This window comes from Mus caroli, chromosome 8 (assembly GCF_900094665.2).
Source record: "Mus caroli chromosome 8, CAROLI_EIJ_v1.1, whole genome shotgun sequence".
NCBI classification, from domain to species: domain Eukaryota; kingdom Metazoa; phylum Chordata; class Mammalia; order Rodentia; family Muridae; genus Mus; species Mus caroli.
Window position 1 is genome coordinate 84,723,813 of NC_034577.1, and position 20,846 is coordinate 84,744,658.

General features: G+C 41.8%; 1 protein-coding gene across 9 annotated transcripts in view; it reads right to left on the reverse strand.

Annotated features, from left to right (window-relative positions):
• Nucleotides 1–20,846, reverse strand: part of LOC110299985 (carboxylesterase 1E) — a 32,565-nt gene that overhangs the window by 4,669 nt on the left and 7,050 nt on the right. For 4 of the 9 annotated variants that reach the window (XM_021169984.1, XM_021169986.1, XM_021169988.1 and 1 more), the window contains 9 exons: nucleotides 17,938–18,142; nucleotides 15,642–15,786; nucleotides 13,481–13,614; nucleotides 11,590–11,743; nucleotides 8,277–8,381; nucleotides 6,434–6,472; nucleotides 4,496–4,636; nucleotides 3,011–3,091; nucleotides 2,623–2,770 (listed from right to left, as the gene is read on the reverse strand). In XM_021169984.1, coding sequence (XP_021025643.1) covers nucleotides 2,623–2,770; nucleotides 3,011–3,091; nucleotides 4,496–4,636; nucleotides 6,434–6,472; nucleotides 8,277–8,381; nucleotides 11,590–11,743; nucleotides 13,481–13,614; nucleotides 15,642–15,786; nucleotides 17,938–18,122 — 1,132 coding nt within the window. In that variant the 5' untranslated portion in view covers nucleotides 18,123–18,142. Of the gene's footprint in view, nucleotides 1–2,622; nucleotides 2,771–3,010; nucleotides 3,092–4,495; nucleotides 4,637–6,433; nucleotides 6,473–8,276; nucleotides 8,382–9,187; nucleotides 9,292–11,585; nucleotides 11,744–13,480; nucleotides 13,615–15,641; nucleotides 15,787–17,937; nucleotides 18,146–20,846 lie in introns of all 9 variants that reach the window. The other 5 variants (XM_021169985.1, XM_021169987.1, XM_021169980.2 and 2 more) reach the window with 3 other exon arrangements.

The window sequence follows — 20,846 nt, forward strand, 5'->3', positions numbered from 1 at the left end:
TTCAAATGATCCATGCTATAGAGAATTGCTTTACAAAGTGTCTAAGGGATGTGAAGAATTCAACAGCAAGAAAAAAAAAGCAAGCAAACAGCCATTTATTTGGGTAAGGATCCAGAGCAGGGTGGAGGGTGAGGGGAGCACCTATAATCCTAGCTCATGGGACATAAAGGCAGGAGGATGCCTTGGCCTTGTCTAAATAGACAGACCTTTTCTCACAGGGAAAAGAAAATGGTAAGGACCCAAGTAGACATTTCTTTAAGAGAAGAATAAAAGTAAAAAATGGACAAAAGATCAATAAAAATTATTAACATCAATGATCATTAATATAATACAAATTAGAACAACATTGAGCTAGCATCTTTCCCAGTCTGAATGTATTTTATGAAAAGCTAATAACAAGTAGTGTTTGACAAGGATGAAGAAACAAGGAATCTCACTCATACAACGTGTATGCTACAAAATATGAAGTTGGTGTTTAAAGCATATTAAAAATGGAACTGCCAAGTCACAGATTTGAAACCACTGTGTTGAAATATATCTGACCTATGATTATACTGCTCACCAAAGTCAAGTTATGGAATTACTATGTTTCCACTAATAGACGAATGCTTGAAGACCGTGTGGCGTAGTGTAGATGGAATAATGTATGCCCTTAAAAAGGAATCACAAAAAGATGGAGAATTATATGCTAAGTGGATGAAGTCAGATCTAGATAGACAAGTGTCCACATTATTACATGCATGTGATCTATAAGAAAGAACTCAAAACATCAAAGAAGAAAGGGTCAGAGGCTGGAGGTCAGAAGTGGGTAGATTGTTGTAAAATCAGAATCATTCTGTTCATCTTTAACCTTTTCTATTAGAGCTATCTATTTGTGTTTTGTATTGAGATGGGCAGACCGCAGTGCATGTGTGGTCCTAGGACAACCATGTGAGTCCCAGGGACTAAACCCAGGTCATCAGCCTTGGCAGCAAGAACCTTTATCTGCTGAGCCATCTCACTTACTTCCTGTTTCATTTTTGAGTTACATTCTGCAATGCTGAGAGAAAATGTCATTTTCACTAAATACAAAATTTGCTATGGTAGCAAATCTACAGTAGTTGTTTTACATTGACTCATAAACTGCAATATCACTTAGCATTTATATTACTTACATTATCAAATATTTTATTATTGCATTTGGATAATAGCTGTCAATACTACTACATAGACTCATTCTTTGTCTCTCTCCTCATTATAGTATTGGGTTCACTCCTTTTCTTCTCACCCACAACTGGGGAAACTGACGTCACAGTAGGCGGCTCCTACAGCTACTTTAAATCATGGGTGCAAACAGAAAATTTAAACCTTTGTGGAGCACTAGATAGATGCTTCAGTGGCGAAGAGGACTTGCTTCTCATCTAGAGGATCTAGGTTTGATTACCATGACTTTCTTCTGGCCTCTGCCAGAACCAGCAGAAACAGGATATATACACATAGAAAGAAACATACTTGACCATGAATAAATATGCATTAATTATTAATTATTAACACTATTTATTAATATTAGTAATCAATCAATAATTGATGTTGATGTCTATATTAATTATTTACTGACATTAATCATTAATATCAATTATTTTTAGTTGGTACTAATTAAAATTAACCAATACCAATGTATTCATAATATTTAATACACATGTAAATAAAGTATAATAATATAATTATAAATAATATACAAACTTAAATATTAAAAAAAAACTCTACCAGAAAGTTAGGGTTGCAGTTAGGTGATTGAGGTGAAGAAGGGCTCCACAAATGGCACCCCTAGAAGTCCTCATTCCTAGGGTGAGCTTATCATCCAGAGGTTCACACCCATGCCTAGCACTTGGTCACATAGGAAGGTTAGAACTGATAGCCCTCAGTCTGCATACAGTGGCACACTAAGGTGGACAGAAGCTATCCAAGAACACAGAGAGTGTCTACATCCTACGCTACATGGATCTCCTCCCTCATTGACCTCCTTGGTCATTAACAGCCTTCCTGATGCTATCCCTCATTCCCACTCTGCCCTCTGTTAATACTCTAAAACTGGTTCTGATCTCAAACCCCTCTAAAACCTCTCCCAGTATTTGGCCTCTAAACCCAGGTACCAGCCTAACTTCACATAAGGAAGCTGTGATAGATGCTGTTGCTGTGACACTTGTTCCGGTTCATAGCCTGGCTTCTGTCTGCATCCACCATGTGTCACTCTTTGCCTAAGGGGTCTTTGTCTGGTTACTACACACTCTTCTGCTGACTACTCAGATGGGATCACCTTGGGTTATTTATTCTCCTGGTTTCCCAGCCCTTCCTAGAACCAGCTCCAGTGAATACATGCTTAGCCAAGTATCAGCCTTTGTGCTTTCCTCTGTCATCGCCTCTTGTCCCAACTCTGGGATCACCTCCCACTTACTCCATATTTCAGTGAGTTTCACAGATGATTTCGGTACAAATCAAAGAGGACATACTAAGAGAAGGCCAAAATGCAGCCTTAGAGACTTGATATTGGCAGTTTCCCATTTGCAAATGTTTGTGAATAAGCCAGTCACAGATAAAAGGGGTAAAAATAAGTCTCTTTCCTGTTCAACCTCAGGGACTCACCTCTATGTCCACGGGACACAATCACAGATGGTACACCGAATACCACATCCCCAATCAATTCCAGAAGTTGGTCTTTATTTCTGCCTTCGTCATCTGTGTCTCTTAAATACTTCTCAATGACCACTGCAATTGTATCCTCAGGGAGGTTCTAGAATGGATGAGGAAAGTGACAGTGTGGCTTGTATGACTCCTCCAGCTTGTTAGTTCATTGACTATGAATCTCTTGAGCCCTGAACAAATCCTGGGTAGTGATGTGGGAATATCAGAAAACTGGGGACAGAAAGAAGACTCCATTCTTTTCCTGAAATTCTGTAGGTTTATAATTTGGGGCAAGTTCTCAGCTTTTCTTTGTTTCTCAACCAGCTGTCATGGTCCCCAGGGTGCTTACAAGAAGAAAAGAGGACTTCTTCAAGAGCGAAATGGCCGTCATCTGGTCCAATTTCACATCAGAGGGTGGGTAGTTCATCATCTATTTAAAAACATGGTTAACATCTCTTTAAAAACAGACATTATCAGAATAGAGCAGACAGGCAAACTATAGCAAAACAGATACAGATATTAATTTGGGCTTTGATGGGCATTCTGGATATGAGCTTTAAAAGAATCAGGGAAGCAGATGGATTTATACAAAAATCCAGTCACGACCAATGATACCCTAAATATGTGTATAGATCAGGCTAGGGGGCACAATGACCCTCAGAGTAGAGAGGAAACAAAACCTCACAGACATAAAAGAGAAAGCAAAAGCCATCCATTGCATTCTTTGCTATCTACAAGACCCTGCTGCAGTGAGAGTGGTGACACTTTCAGCCTATCTCAGTCCTATACAGAGACTTGGTCTAATTCCAACATAGCTTTTATCACCTGAAAGCCACATGAAGGATAATACTGGTCTCTCTATAATGACTGTGCTGGCAAAGTCTGCTGCTTTCAGAAATTCATCTTCAGCTAAAACATGGTAAGGATAGGCAGCCACCAACACCTGCTCCAGACTGACTATAGAAACCTTGGGGTTGGCCTTACTTCTCTGCCTGTGGCAACCTCACACCCAAAGACCCAAATGCTTGAGAATATATGTCCATCATTTTGTAACCTCTCTAGAATGTAAACACACAGGGTGGCAATTCTTTTCATCTCAACCATGTTGGTGCTCTTACTTCCTCTTGACCTGTCATGCAGATGAGTTTTGAATAAGAAATCTAATGTCTATCTACCCAGACTCTGCACTCACTCCACGGCTCCTTTCCAAGCATCTCCAGCCTTGCAACATCTCCAGGGTTAGTGATGTTTTTATCTGGGACTTGAGTTCAAGTCATGTTTGAGCTTTCTTTCTCTTGCTACCCTATTTGCAAATGAAACCTGCCTTATTCTAGAACCTAATGTCTGGCTTTTTTTATTATCTTTGAAAAGGAAAAGCCCTCTTTCCCTTTAAGAGTAAGGTATTATAAGTCATGATGGAGTGACTTTGAATCTTTCAATGCTGTGAAATGAGAACATATGCAGAGATTTGTGGGAAATTTGTCCAAGTTCATGGTGGAAGCTGTGCTTCCCAGTCAGCCTTCTCTGAACTTCCAGCCCTTTCCATTTAGAGACACCCATGTTTCTCTGATTGCCTGGATCTTATTTCTGTAGGCCTTCTCGGCCTGTCCATTCTGAATGCCTAAGTTTAATAGAGTGACAAACTGTTAATTGAGATAAGATTCCCAGGACTGGACCACCCAGGCTTAAAGTTAACTAGAAATGTCTCCAAGAAGTATTCATGTGTAACAAGAGACAGATGCCCTAGGTACAAGCAGAGGTCCAGGAAGAAAGAAATGTTGGGGGAGGTGATGGGTAGGGGAAGGTCTTATCTAAGAGGTCTGTTCATGCTCACAGTTGGCAGAATCCAACCAAACTCTTGCTTGTTGATTCCCACGATGTAGGGCACTGTGTTGAAGTTCTTCTCAGCCAGGATCTCCTCAGGCATCTTTGGCAGCAACACTCCATCAAGCACAGTGGGAACAAAGGGATGGCTCTGAGGAAGAGAACAACACAATTCCAGGGAAACCCATCTCCCTCTCTGACTTTCTAATGGAGAAGCCAGAAAATAGACACTGTGCCTTGGGTAGGGGCTGTGGGGACTTAGGGTACTAAGAAGGAAATTAATGGCGTATGTGCCACAAAGGCCTGATTTGGGACATCTCAGTAGTAAGTTAAGGGTAGCAAGAAAGAAGAGGGGCCCTTAGGTGAAATTAAATGTATATTATTGTAGAATATGTATTTTCATCTGTAGTAGATTATATCATTCAGAGTGATTCTCACTATTCCTGATAGTTATGCCTGCAAAATTGACATAAATTCTGCATCGGTGAATTCTGAGCCACTGTTGCTGGGGACTTACTGGGCTAGGCTTCTAGGAACCTACTCCCAACATTCTAATCGACCTTTTATTATATGTGGGTCCCAGTTTTAAAAACATGTTATATAACAAATCTATTACAAATAATTGACATGTAGAACTTATTTATAATAAAACACCAGATTAATAGGGCTCAACATTTCCCCAATCATGGATTGCATACGAATAAATTTCTTTAGCTTCAGATTCACTATCATGAAGTCTACTGTGATTTTTTTTTAAATGCATTGTCTCATGAATCCACTCATTTACCTAATTTCCAGTCTCTTCCTGCCTTTTTCACACACAGAAGGTGTCACATGACTACTCAGCTCTTTCTCTTCTGGGCGTAGTGTCATGTTGGCTCATCAACACTGACTTCAAGGTCAAAAGGCACCAGAACTCAGGCCTGGCAGAAGCCCAGCTATTGCTCATGTTTTCTCCCCAAAGTTGGTCACAGCCTGTCATGCCTGGGGACAACGGACTTATCAGTAGCACTATGCTCTAGAGCATCTTAAGCAGAGAAATAACTTAAAGCAGCAAACATTGAAAAATGGCAGTAAATAGGCCGCAAGGTGGACATGTGTGATTATCAATGATGAGACAAGAAGATAAAGCTTTACTGCAAATGGGATGCTAGGCCCACAGGACTCCCACTTGGCTCCAACCTCTCATTTCCATACCTCCCAATTTAATTCTAATAGATAGAAAACATATGTTATTACATATTTTTTCTTCTGCTACATAACTTCCCTACTAGGACAGAAGTGTCCAAGAAAGCAGTAGATTATATGTACTTTACTGTCATGTCCCAGCTGTTAAATCAGCTTCAGACACAAAGTAAGCCCTTAATAAATCATTACTGGATGCCTGAAATACTCTCATTTCACTCCCATATGACCCTTTAAGGAAGTTCTGGGATCCGTGGAGAGATAAACACAGAGGACAGGACCATAGCTGGCAATAGCTGGGTATTGAAAGGCAGGAAGGAAGAAATGGCAGGTAGACTTTCTTAGGTCATAGGAGAATGAAACTCTAGGCTCCTCCCTGCATGACTCATCAGCCTGTTCCTTTTACAAAACCTTTAGTGGCATCTCAGCCTCCTGATAGGAGGATGTTCTAGTGAAGCCTGTCCCTGCAAGCTCCTTTTGGGAATGAGGAGTATGAATGAGAAAGGGGCAAGGAGACAAATAGCCCCAGGATACAGAGTTGTTGACCACAGCCCTCCACAGAGAGTTGGGAATAAGTTCAATTCTAGTCTATGGTCTTTCTGTCTATGCTAACTGACAAGAGAATGAGTGATTTCTCCTGTCTTGGCCTCCAGAATGCACACACAGTAATAACCAGAATCCCACAAACAGAAGTCTTATTATTTGGAGTGAAAGCACTGTTAAAACTTAAGAGGAGTCTAATCCTGAAGGTGATAATCCTTACCTGTCTGGAGTCTCCATGCAAATCCAGCTTAAAAAGATTCTGTGAAGATAAGACAGAGGTTGTGTTAGGAAGCCATCCTGGTGCCAAGCTGATTCTATGAGTTGGGTTTAGGGTATGACCAGTCTCTCCATCCTAATTCCTACAGTGCTCTCTGTCTATGTGCACTGTGTGTGTGTGTGTGTGTGTTTGTGTGTGTGTGTGTGTGTGTGCATTGTGTATGTGTGTTGGGGTGGCGGGCAGAATCAGGGTCATTGGAGATCTGGAAAGGCACCTACTATGGGTACCTGTCCTCTTCATCTTTCCACCTATGTGTTCTTCACAACACCCCATGGTTCCTCTGCAGATACAGTGAAAACAATGTGATTGTATGTGGAGTATATGGGGACTTGCAGGGAGATTGTAAGATGGGCTGAGATGGACTGAAGTGTCAGGAGATAATGATTGCCTAGCCTTAACATTCTTCCTTCTGATGTCCTAAGTTTAGGTGACTCCAGTTGCCATGTGGCTATGCCTCCAAATATAAAGAACAGTTCAGAGATACCTACAAGATAGTGTGAAGTTTATACAAAACACACCAATAACATTTGGAGAAAGTTAGCTTCTAAAGAGATGCCATATAGATCTTGAGTAATGCTATCTTCAGCCTTCCAGAAAACAAACCTCCTGCATAGAGAAGGCAGCCAGAAATGATGGCCAACAGAGGAATAGAGAGTGGCAAATGCTAAGTACGACCTTAGCATCTAGATCTAGCTACATCCTGAGTCCTCTCTGTTCCTGAATGTCATAGGTGTTACTTACTGGAAGGCTCAGTCACAACACATTCCTGAAGTGAATGTTCTAGTCTTGTGTTCAGAAACTCCAATGCCCATGCTCACTGAAATTCTTTCTCTTGCATGCTTTCCTGTGTTTTACATTTATCACATTCAGTGTGATTACAATGTGACATTTACTAATGGATCTGACCCATGCATGGAAAGCAACTGCATTATGGGTCTACCAACCAAGGTAGACCTTTCACTCAGTCTTTCTCTGACTCTCTCTCTCCCTCTCCTACCCCTCTTTCTTGTCTCTCAATGAATAGTCATAGAAGCACCTTCAAAACTCTTAGAAAAATGTCTTGTGATCTTAGGTTCTCTGGAATTTCCCAAAGATACAAAGTAACCCTGTAGGTGATAGGTACACCTATGGTTGGAAGACATATTTTTCCATTCTGGAGACTCAAATAGTTGTGAAACATTTATTAAGGAGAATACCTGTAATACCATCACTGAAGATGGTGAAACAGAAATTTTTTCAGAGAACAACCAACCAGATGCATAGTGAGGCCATCTCAGAAATCCAAAGAGAAAAAGAAGACAGCAGTTCTTAACTCTGAAAAACATAGACCAGTATTTTTTGAGCCTGGTCTACTAGAATCCAAGACCCAAAGCCATATTGGATTCAACCGATATCTATACTAGACTGGTGGACTGGTTTCAGTGAATCCAATGGAGGGATGGATATATGGAAGATAATAAATGGTTAGGCAGATAATATCATTGAATCTATATAAGAACTAGTTTCCTGAAACATGGAAAAGTAGGTATAACTGTTATAATTTAGATAGCTTCTAAATCAGCCAAATGATACTTTATAATGGAAAATCACTGATAGTTTTCCATTATAAAAGAGAGAGAAAGAAAGAAAAACAATCTCAATAATACAGAAGGCTGCCACTGTTGCCAAGAGGCAAGAGAATGTTCCGAAGTCGTTTCTCCAAAACTGCAGAAGAGATGAAGTGAAGAAGTCTGGGGTAAAGTACAAGGTTGGGGAGCACTGGGAGAGGCCAACCAATTTCACCTACCAATTTTAGTGTGGTCTCCAAGAGCTCTTCCTCTGTCTTCTGGCGAAGGCAGTGAACCATGGCAGCGGAAGTGGTGTTTTTACAACCAGATATGACAGCAATTTTCTTCAACAGATCACAGGCCACAAAGCAAAGGTTAAGAGTAGTGTTTATACCTCTGTCAATACAGCCTAGGGTTCTATCCAATGCCCAGTTTCTACTGATGATACATGATTGCCCCAAATTCTCAGTACCAGCAGGTGTGCGTACTGGGCTCCTCAGAGTGTTGCCTCTGTCAGTAATTGGGATTTGATACAGACTATTTCAATATTTGAACCTGTGCTACTTTATAATTTTTTAAGTGGAATCAGGTGCTGTGGTGCATTCTTTTAAGCCCAACACTTGTGAAGCAGAAGCAGGCGGATTTTGGAGAATTCTAGGACAGCCTGGTCTATAGAGTGAGTCTCAGGGCAGCCAGGGTTACATAGTCAGACCCTGTCTTAAAAAAGAAAACTAATTTGTTAAGTGAACATAATATTGTTAATGTGGATGTGTTAAGAGAAGCCAGTGTGGTAAGGAAAAAGAATCAAGAATTCTACTCTCTGGTGTAGAGCTACTGCCTCCACACTCTGGCCAGGTAGGTGTCTTCTGCCACTCAAATATGAATTCTATCTTTCCTATGAGGAAAAAATTACCCATATGATGTACTCAGGGAAATGCTTGCTGCCATATCGAAACTTGTTCTGAGTTGTCGGGTGTCTAAGAACATGATTCAAAAAAAAAAAAATCACTTCAGAACTTGCAGAGCCTGGCCTAGTTGTGAGCTCAAAACAAGCTCTAGCCATTGAAAATGTCAACTGTACCCCATAGCAAAAGAGATTTGTGAGGAGAGAAGACAAAAGGACACAGGAACAGCACTGGGTAGAATTTACCTCAGCCAAAGGCCTGGTGTTCTTCTTGACCAGGCCTGCAGTGAGGGCCACACCACTTTCAGAAATAGCCCTGTGGAAGAGATTCTTGGCCAAGGGAGACAACACTTGGCAGAGACAGGTAGAGAAGGTGACTTTATACTCAGTGACTCACTCACAGGATTCTGTGGGACCAGCGTTTGGAGTCCATTTGATCACCTTGATGACCGTGTGAAGCCTCCCCCTTGGTTCTGCTGGCTCCTGGCCAATGTGGGATTGCCTCGGTGGCCCCACGTGGCAGTCAGCCCCAAATTTTACCTGACCCTGTAGCTGAACTTCATTTGGACATCCCCCTGGAAACATTCACAGAAAACATCCAAAGAGTCAGAAGAAGGAAAAACGGAAAGACAAGTCCATTTTAACAGACGGGTGTTCACACATTGAATTCCGAAGCAGAGAAAGCAGATCACCACGCAAAGGGAAGCTGCAAACAAGCAGGCATAGCTACCCTTGTAGTCGATAAAGTATATTTCAAACTCAAGCTAATTAAAAGAGATAGGGGACACTACATATTAATAACAGATGAATTTATCTAGAAGGCACCACAATTATAAGCAAACATTTAGAGGCTCTTAATTTTATAAAACAATCACTAAGGGACATGAAAGGCCACCTAGGATATGAAGCAAAAGTATTGGAGGACTTCATTATGCAACCCTCGTATTAAGAAAGGTCTTCCAAACTAAAAATAAGCAAAGAAATCTCAGAGCTAAAATATGCCGTGGATCAACTGGATTTAACAGATTTACTCAAAATATTCCACCCAAAATGTAGAGAATACAAAGGCTTCTTAACTGAAAATGGAAACTTCTCCAAAACTATCATGTCACAGTCCACAGATAAAACATTAAAAAGTACTAAGAAATTGAAATTATTCCTTGTATCTAATGAGATCTCAATTAAATAAAAGTAGAATCAATAACAAGTATGTAAGTCTCATCTTAAGCATATTCCAATATCAATATGCATGTAAATATGTTTAAATCAATTAAATTTGTCCTTCAACCCATTCCAATTTATCATCACATTGTATATAATATATGTAGGAAATTAAAGTTATTGATTGTAAGCATGAAATCAATATATTATGTGAAAAACATTGTAATTCAAGAACTAATAAAGAAAATGAATTGCAATGCTTTTTGTATAAATTAGGAGATTACTTATAATATTTAGTTATCTCATCAAGGTGATAGCATGAAAAGAACTTGGATTCTCTTCCTTGAAGCAAAATATTTCAATTAATGAACAAAATAGTCCTATGTGATAAAGTTTACAAAATAGCCCATGTGTAGAAGTATCCAAATAGAGAATGTACAAGCTAAAGCTAGTTTTTAGCTTTCCTTTAGGGTCAGAATTGAAGACAGACACTATAAGTCTCTATATTTGTTATGTAAGGGGAAATCATGGCAGAATTAAACTAACATTCAAAAACTGATAAAAAAAAGTTATGGAACATAAATAAGTGAAAAAGCCACAGGAACACACATGCATACACAATGAAAAGGAGAGAGGATGGAAGGCAGGTTTACAGGAGAGAGGTGGTCGATACATGCATGGATGGATAAAGGTTGTGGAAATACTGCAGTAATACACGTCCATATGTCCTCTATGAATTTATCTGCACTTTCCCTTATCTCTGAGGAAAACAAGACCATTTTTCCTCAAATATTCAGCCACATGTTTGAAAATTATGGTGATGGGTTTGCACTCTGATCAGTTCTCAGGGAGTGGGCAGGCCACTGAGGACTCCCAGAAGTTTCCATAGATCCCCACAGTATCTCCCACTCCTTGTCTCCACACCAAGTTGACTCCTCATATCATCAGAATGTGTCTGAGACCCCTGTCTCCCTGTCTCCCTGGGGAAGCATCTGTCCATCCCTCCTCACAACCGTCTCTCCATTCCCACCTGGACCCTCAGTCCCACACACTGCTGCCCTTTTCATTGGGTTTCCAAAGCCACAAGACTACTTAAGATGACCCCCTGACTGCTCCAAGTGCTCTAGTTCCCTCAATGCATATGTCTAGCTTGGAGCCAAATAGTGGTGCCTGAACTACCTCATGCCCTTCCCTTTTATGATCTGTAGTTTACTTTCAACACATTAATGTGCTGAGAAAAGAGAAAGAGGACTCAGTCTCACGAGAAGAAAAATAATATATAGCAGGTGCTTTCTTATGGTAGGGCATAAAAGCACCTCTGAGAGGCGGAGGAGTGCTTGGTTCTTAGTTTTGCACTGTCTGATGCTGAGCAATAAACATACAAACCTGAATCTAGGCACTGAAAACAAAGTTCCCCGTATCTGGTCTCCAAGGGATCCTATCAGCAGATATCATACTTAGTAAGGCCTGGCGCCAGGAAAACTTACAAGAACAGAGACACTTTCACCTCCTGCTGACTCTCCAAAGATGGTCACAGAGCCTGGGTCACCTCCAAATTTAGCAATGTTGTCCTGGACCCAGTGTAGTGCAGCCACCTGGTCCAAGTGACCCCAGTTCCCCCTGCTGTGTTCATCCCCTGTGCTGAAAGAAACCAGGGTAAAAGTAGATATGTCATGAGCTAGAAGTAAGCTGGGAGCTCTTAGTGAAATAAGTTGTGCCCTGCAGTCCTAATGCATGTCTTCATCAGCTTCTCATCTCTCTAGCAATATGCTATCTGGGACTCTACACGCAATCTTCCAGGAGCAGTGTTGCCTAGGAGCTAGTTAGTACTTACCTGGAAACAAGACAGTCAAAACCCCCAACATCTGAGTATAGTCAGTTCATACTACAGAGCATAGGGAACACGAACAGGTGGGAAGAGGTTTTAGTATCAAGTAATGAAAGTTCTTTGAAAATAAAAATACATCTAGCTTACAAAAGATGTAGGGATGGGAGACAGGAGCAACTGTGGATGATACTTCAGACTGCAGGACCAAGAAAGGCCTCTTGGGAGCAGTGCTAGCTAATAGAGACCTGAGTAAAATGATCATGCAGGCTTATGAATATCATAAAATATTACTGCTGTTATAAGAAGCATTAGCTACAAAGGACCTTGGGGTCGTGGAAACGAACGTCTGGGTGTAGCTGGCAGCAGACACAGCCAGGGCAGGTGCTGAGAGCCTTGGCAAGAGATTCTACACATGTATGGAAATGATCTGCAGGAGCAAGATATGATTCAACTCCTGTTTGTCATAGCATTCTGGCCACTCTGTAGAAAAGTCATGCCTTAAAAGTAACAGGTTTGCAAAACAAAAAACAAAACAAAACAAAACAACAACAACAACAATGAAAAACCCACTGGTTATAACAATACTCCAGTCCTAAACTGTAAGACTTTAATCAGAGTGGAAGACAGGAATAAATGATAAGTAGATGAAGTCAGTTTTTTGAAGGTGGAGCCAAAAGGACTGGTTTATTGGTTAGATGTTGAGTTTAAGAAAAAGTGGAGTTCAAAATGTCCTCCAGGCTTTTATGCCAAGCAAGCAGGAGGCAGCATGGCCAGCATCAGCACAGTGGGATGCAGGGAAAGGAGGAAAGTTTGGTTCCCCCCCTCTACTCAGAATAGCATAAGCATGCCATAACTCAATGCACCCCCTACAGCAATGGGCCCACTCTGCAAAAGGTGGTCCAGAAGTAGCTGTTATCTATGCCTGGAATCACACAGGGAACAACACATAAATCAGCTTAGAAGCAAGTGTAATAGGTGGAGAATTAATGGATAGGCGAGGTCCATTAGTGGAGGAGCAGGATGTCTTCTGAATAAGCCAGGCAGTGGTCTCTAAAATGCTTGGCATCATTAGAACTGAGTCCTGACATCTTTGTTCTGGCAGTTGTTATATTTGGATGTGTTCATACGAAAGAATGATGGAGTACTAGAGCCTGTAAAATGTGAGGTCCAGTGAAAGGCCATTAAGTCACTGGGTGCACTGCCCTTGGTGATCTCATGGCACCAGGGTTAGTTCCCTAGTGAGCCAGGTATAAAAATAGCAAGGCTTCCTCAGCCATCTCTCCAGCTTTCTGTCTCGTGGGTGATCTCTTCTGCATCCTGAAGATTCTGTTTCTGTCCCTCTACAATATTGATCTCAATATGAGGGCCCAAACCAGACCTCCAACAGAAGGAAAAAATGTATCTTGAATCTTGGATGACAAGCCTCTAAAATTCTTAACTCAATAATATTTCTCTTATACATGTCACAAGTATTGATCTGGTATTCTGATATATAATAAGAAAAAAAGACTAATATTGGAGGGCTAGTTATAGAAGAGTTCAAACTCTACCTGAAGAATCCCCAGATGCCCAAACGGTATTGGATGACCACCACCACGACATTTTCATGCGTAGACAGCACCAGTCCATCATAGGTTGATGCCCCACCTAACACTAGTCCACCTCCATGGATCCACACCATCACCTGGAAAAAGATGCAGCAACACAGATCATCAGAAAGTTCCTCTAAAGGGCCCTAGAAATTGTCTAGTTTGATTGCCTAAATCTAAGCTGACTCAACTCTGACATCACGGAAGCCATACTAGTACCAAACAAGGCTACAACAGGTAGTCTTTTTCTACCATGCTTTGGCCTAGAATGTCATCTTGCCCATCATTTCTTGCCTTTCTTCAAAGACTAGTGAGCCCTGTCTTTACAGGCCTCCTTAAACTGAAAACATCATCATAGAAACATCTGAGGCCTGTGATGTTATGTTCACCCCAGCACCCCACTCTCCTCACACTAGGGCTTTATGTCAGTGACTCAAGTTCATCATTCTCAGACTCCATGACTGACTGTGCATATGGTGATGCTGAGTGCAACAAGATGAAGGAACAAGTGACCTAGTGAGTCCCACCCTGAGCCTTGTCCTCCTCTTCTTCCTTTCTTCCTCCCTTTCTCCTCCCCCCTCTCTCTCTGTCTCTCTGTCTCTCTCTGCCTCTCTCTGTCTCTCCCTGTTTCTCTCTGTCTCTCTCTGTCTCTCTCTCTTTCTCTCTCAGATAAGGGTTTGATTTTTAAGACAGAATAACGATAGCTGGCCTGGTACTTGCTATGTAGCCCAGGCTAACAAACTTACTCAAATGCTTCTGGCTCAATGGCTTCTCTAGAGTGGATGTTTCTTGACTAGTCTTTTTTTTTTTTTTTTTAATGCAGGGGATCACACTCAAGGCCCTGAGCATCCAGGCAGCTACTCTACCACCAGCTACACTGTTGTCCCTCTTCTTTATCTTGATATCCTCCATTAGTCCAGTTGGCTAAGGTGGTGATGAGAAGAAAGGAGAGGAATCAGTGACAGAAGAAAGGAAAGCATCAGAGCCCTAGGAATACCCTGCAGCTACTACAGGGCCAGAGGCAGACATCATGGCATTTGGAGACAGCTCAGCTGTGTGCAAAATTTACAGCAGCATCAGAAGCACAGCAGTAACAGAGCCAGCAGGGGGCATGACATTAGCAACATCAATAGACGCATCAGTAGTAGCAAAATGCAGTGATAGCTACCACCCTAGAAACAGCAGCCACTATAGTAGCTATAGCAGCGAGAGACGGATAAAATATCCCAGAGAATAGCAAGGACAGATGCAAGAGGAAGCAGAGAAATGAAGACTACAGAGTGTGGACAGCTAAGGCTTGAAGAGGAATAGGACCACAAAAGCCAAAGAAGAGAAGCAACTGCTATAAGTTTCAGAGAGTTCCTGGGTCTTATGGATGCCGGGTCTCAGCAACTCTTGTTCCTGGATGGAACAGTAGCAATAGCTATCAGGGGCTGGGTAATCCTGATACACAGGTCTGAAATCTGTAACGCTTGCTGGGCTGTAGTGCTGGGGAATCCCAACAACTAACTAAATTGGAAGCTACGGTGCTAGTCCCTGTCATCATAGAGCTAATAGCTCCAGTTCCAGAAGCAATCTCAACATCTGCAACACAACAGGATATCTGCCCCTAACTGTCAGTTACTGCCACGGATGCTCTCAGAAGCAGTTCTTCTTCTTACTGACTCACAGTTCCTAGGGCAAAGCAACTGCCACCAGATGACTGGCAACTAACTATAGGTAATCAGTTTTTCCTTCTATTTGTGTGAGAAAACCAGAGAAGATTATATTCTAGCTATAAGGCCATCGTCCCCAAACACCAGTTTAGTACATGAGGAAACAAAGTCACAGAGGGTTAGAGAAGCTATTCAATGCTGTACTGCTTTGTTTGGAGACTCATGCAATGAAGTGTACATCACAAACAACATTCCCAGATTTCAGTGGACCTAGAAGGCAAGTACCATTGCTTGGTGTTCCTAGGAAAAATCAAGGGAAAAATGTTTCCTATGATTGACGGAAGCTCTGGGCCTCTGAATCAATTCATTCCTGTGGTGCCCCTGCCTCTAGCTATTTTAAGCTCTTCCAGTTGTATGGAAGAGACAGATGCTGAAACTCAGAAGGTTAGAACAGATCCACAACTTACTGGCAATCTGTCACTCTTTGTTAAGTCAGCAGGAGTGTAAATATTCAGGTAGAGACAGTCTTCAGAAAACTGGAGAGGAATTTTCTCTTTTCTGTTAGTTAGGAGGTCATTGACTATTTGCCCTGTCACTGGGTCTTGGGAGCACCTGTGAGAGGAGAGAGAACACCCAATGTTTCATCAGACCCAAATTGGAAACATTACCTGGTATCAACCTTCCTCTGAGAGTTGTAATTCTGTAAGTTATTATCACCCCATGGGGACACTGGAATGGAGATACCCCAGGAACCATGGGAACGGCACACTGGGGCTGCAGTCTCTCTGTCCTACAGCAAGTGAACAACTTACTATACCTCCCTTCCCAGAGTCTTAGATCTGCCCTGGCCAAAGAGAACATAGGTGCTCCTATGTTTGGCTTGCCCTTGGAGAGGACACTCCTTGCACTGGCTAGACAGGGTCCTGTGCTCTGCTGAGCTTTGTACAGTGGGCTGAAAAGTTGACTGAGATTCTCTACGAGGTGAACATGGACTAGTCCTGGGGTGACTGCCATCAGTCACAGAAATGCTCTCAACTGTCAAACCTGTTGAGACAACAGCATTTCATCAGTAACTCAAAAAGACTTGCTTTCCAGTTCAGCTTCATGCACTGATAAGCTGGGTGACCCTGAAGGATTTTCCTGACCTGGGTTCCAGTCTGCCAGGTCTCAGTAAGGAGGCTGCTATGTCCAAGAGCTTTGCGACACTGGCCTGCTAAGATTCTGCCATCAATTATTTGAAGTAACCATTGTTGCTCTCATAAAAGATTTCAAAGGCCATTCAAGATTAGAGTTAGTAATGTTACTGAGGTCTTCCAGTGTGGAAGACTGATTACTTTATATGCTTACATATTAATGCCTTAGGTGAGCTCCAGGGTAGGCTCCACCTTCATCTGCATTTCATAGATGAGAAGATAAAGCACAGCGTGGTCAGAGAACCAGGTAAACATCTCACCACCTTGAAGACCCATGCTGGGCAGTGCTTATCTTCTCAGCACATTACAAGCCATGTTCCCAGATCTTGGTGGACTCAGAAGCCAAACATTATTGACTTGTAGAAGCATCATTTAGAAGCAGCAGCTGAGATCTTCAGATGTCAGGGTGACACAGAAATGAATGCCAGGTACAGAAATGAATCAATAAAAATGGTTCTACATTTCATTCGGGGAACTTTCCTTACATTATGGAGGGAAAGGTTGTAATAGTCATGAAAGCAATAACTCAAACGTCAGAAGAGGACTCTGTTAAGTTCACAAAGATTTCAACACAATTGCTATGATCATTGCACATTATTTGTTTCTCCATAGGCAGAATAAAAGTATTTCAGTAAGCCTAAGGTTTAGGCAGAATTTCTTAATGGAGATGCTCTGGAGAAAATTTAAGAATAGGTTCATAGTCTTTGGTTCAATAATTATATTTCTTGGGACTTATCCTAAAGTATTCATGAGCATGTAGAGTAATTCCAACAGTTCATGCTGATCATATGTTAAAAGACTTGGTGCATGTCATGCAGTGACACTGAAATTAAGGTGACTAAAAGCAACAGTAGGAGAGTCAGTGGCAGAGGGTGACTGAGGCTGCCAGCATACTCATATGTGAGGGAGGCATTCATCAGAGCTGTGGAGGCTCACGGCAGACAAGAGACTGGAAACGTGTCAGATGGCAGTGACAGCTGTTTCTGGGTAGCATCCTGTGTGGGGTCACTTTCCTCATCTTTTATTTCCTTTTTTTTTTTCTTTTTTTTGAGACAGGGTTTCTCTGTATAGCCCTGGCTGTCCTGGAACTCACTTTGTAGACCAGGCTGGCCTCGAACTCAGAAATCTGCCTGCCTCTTTCTCCTGAGTGCTGGGATTAAAGGCGTGTGCCACCATGCCCGGCTTTTATCTTTTATTTCCTAACTCTTCTATTGTAAGCACACATTTAATAAATAACAAAAACAAACAAAACAGTGGGACTTCAAGTAGTACACCATGAAGATAGGGTTCTAGGAGACTGGGCAGTTCTAAGTGTTTCAACTTTCCACCATGTTCTTCTATTTCTAGCAGTTGGAAGCCTCTTGTTATGGATGAGGAAACACGTACTGTGGGCATACAGAGAAAAAGACCCTGCAAAGCAGGCCCGGAACTTGGGGACACTGAAGTCCTCCATGATGTTCTTGATCCCAGATCAAAGTAGAAGCCTGTTAGAGGACAGGGCTGACCCTTCCTATGTCACTGTGAGGCAGGCTTCCTCCAAAAGAGGCACAGGCCCACCCTTGCAACTTACATAGGAGGGTAGGTGGTGGCGTTCTTCACTGAGCTCCAGGGCTCTGCAGGCTGTGGTGGAGCAAACTTCAGAGATCCAAGAGGAGGCTTGGCAAAGGGGACTCCCAGGAAGATGGCCACAGGCTGTGTGAATCCTTCTAAGCTGATGTACTTTCCCAGGACTTTGCCTTGCATGGTGTCCACCATGGGTGGTGAGGATGGGTGTCCTGCTGGACAAGAGAAAAAGAGGACACATCAGGCACATCAGAGAGGAAAACTCAGACCAGGATTTCTAATAAGTTTCCCATTTTCTAAGCATGATACCTTGAATAATTGCCACAGCCCCGCTAAGCTTTGGTATGTTTTCACATAAGATAATGATAAAGGAAACAGTCCTTATTTTAGAGGGGTGATGGAAGGGGCAAATGGGAATTGCACAAGCAAAGCATTTAAACAAAGAGTAGTGAGTACTATCAATGTGTGCGACCTGGAGTATAATCCTCAAAAGTCTCTGGAAGCATGTACCCATTAAGGACGTGGCACTGTCCCATCAAAGTTGCACATATATTTAATTTAAACACTCAAGGGGCAGAGGCAGACATATCTCTGTGAGTTCCAGGCTAGCCTAGTCTATATAGAGAGTTCCAGCACAGCCAGAGCTACATAACCAGATCTCATCTTAAAATAATAATAATAATAATAATAATAATAATAATGATGATGATAAAGGAGATCACAAGGCTGAGCTGCATGTGGACAAGAGGATGGACAAGGGGTCTCTCCTCCTCCTCTCAGGAAGCTGACCTTGTAGGAAAGGATCATAGAGACACTTAGCCTAATGCTGAGTTAAAATATGTGTCCTAGTAGGAACACTTCTGATTTTCATCTCAAAAGAAAAACTCTGGCTTATAGCAGGCGCAGGAGTGAATGGGGGGAAGGTGTAGAACATGCAGAACATGTAGAATCAGGAACATGCAGAAAAGCAACAACAGCACATAAAGTAGGACAGAGGCTCTGATGGGATGGCTGAGCAGCACACCATCGAAGGAAGGAGGGAGACAATGCTTGTGAAGGAGGGCTGCAAAGTCCAGACTTTGGTCTTACCCAGTGGACAAATACAAAGTCTGAACAGTTGCAGAGTAAAGCAAACAATTAAGTTCTAGAATATTCATCCATTATCTCTCAGTTGGATCATCCAGAGTAGAGCCTTTTATGTATTCTACTATATCTCTATATACTTCTATATATTCGATATACTTCCATATACCTCATTCTTATAGAGTGGACAATCATTTTTCATTCCTCTGCTTCTTTTTTTTCTGGCCCTCTTCTGTGTATCGTGATGTCTGAGGGAATCATCCTGATCTCCCCTCAAGAGACAGGGGCACGTGTACACACCTTCTCAGGATAACCCATGCCTGCACATCCATGGTTAATCACACCCCCCCCCCCCTGTGCCTTAGAGCACTCGGAAAGTACTTTCTTTACTCTCACTCTTACAACTGCTCCTATATTTATACAGAAAAGATACTTCCTTCTGTATGTGTGGCATAATAGAAAATGACTCCAGGATTCCACCTAACAGAAGAATAACCCACTTTACTTGAAACCCTGTACTGAAAACAGTGAAGAAAACAGGGGTCTGGGACGCTAGGTATCTACAAGTATTGAAAAATGTAAGTTGTCTCTTGTTGTTACTTCTTGTTAATTAGTATAAAATAAAAAGTTAATTTTGGAAGAAAGTTATATATCCTCAGATTATGTTTTGATGACTTTTATTTTACTTATGATTATTAGGCTATCAGGACAAAAGCCCATTGTAAGTCTAAAATATATTTATATAAGAAGAACTTATTAATTAATATATAATAATTAATATAAGAAGAAGCTATTAATACTGGAAAATCTTTATGTAAAGTAGGTTACAAGCTGTAACTATGGTTCCTGTTACTAAAGAAAACCCATGCTTCATTCCTTTCCTTGTTGTTATTATCAAGCCATTTAGAGAGGAACTTTCTGGAAAAAAATTATTATATAATCCTTATATAGTAGGATGTCTGTGGATGGTGACAATGTGAGTTGCTTTGTACTAGACACTGTCTACTTTTTTATAACTAGGAGAAAATGTCATAAATTAATATGAAGATATGAATGAGAAAGGAAGAACTGATTCTTGCTTGATGTCGAGGTCATAGGGAAGAAAGAAGACTCAGAATCAGGATCAGATCCTGGCTCAGTGCAAGGCGGGTCCTACTGAGAAGCTGGTGAGATGTTCTAGGATGATTGCTGTAAGGCATGAACACTCCTCACTAAAAGCCGGTAAGAGGCAAGTGAAGTTCGGTGTGCATGCAGGAATGTGTGCACCCACTCTGCCAGTGCCACTGTGGAGTGACAGGAGGGCTGAAAGCAAAAACGCAAGGGCAGCCACTACTGGGGGTAAGAATGTCTACCATAGGGTGTAAGGACAAGCACACAGCCCTGCAGAAGGATCGGGATAAGGGGAGTAGGTTGCAGAAGATGCTGAGTGTTTCGAAGATGTAAACAGAGCAATGTCTGAGCAGATTTTGGCATAGCCTCTATCAGGCCAATACTGACCTCCCACTGAGATAGAATGGATAGAAACCAGACTTCTCAGCATAAGAAGTGTTTGGCTTATGTGGGAGTTATGAACAAGGCCAGGTACAGTAGTTGCCACTTACATTGTGTGGAAGGTGCACATATCAACATCATGAGCAATCAACAGGGTAATGGGGGCTCTTTCCAGTTCCCTCAAAGTACTTCTCACTCACACTTCCGACTCACACCTCTCCTGGGCCTATATCCAGAAGATGTTGCAACCGGTAAGAAGGACACATGCTCCACTATGTTCATAGCAGCCTTATTTATAATAGGCAGAAGCTGGAAAGAACCCAGATGCCCCTCAACAGAGGA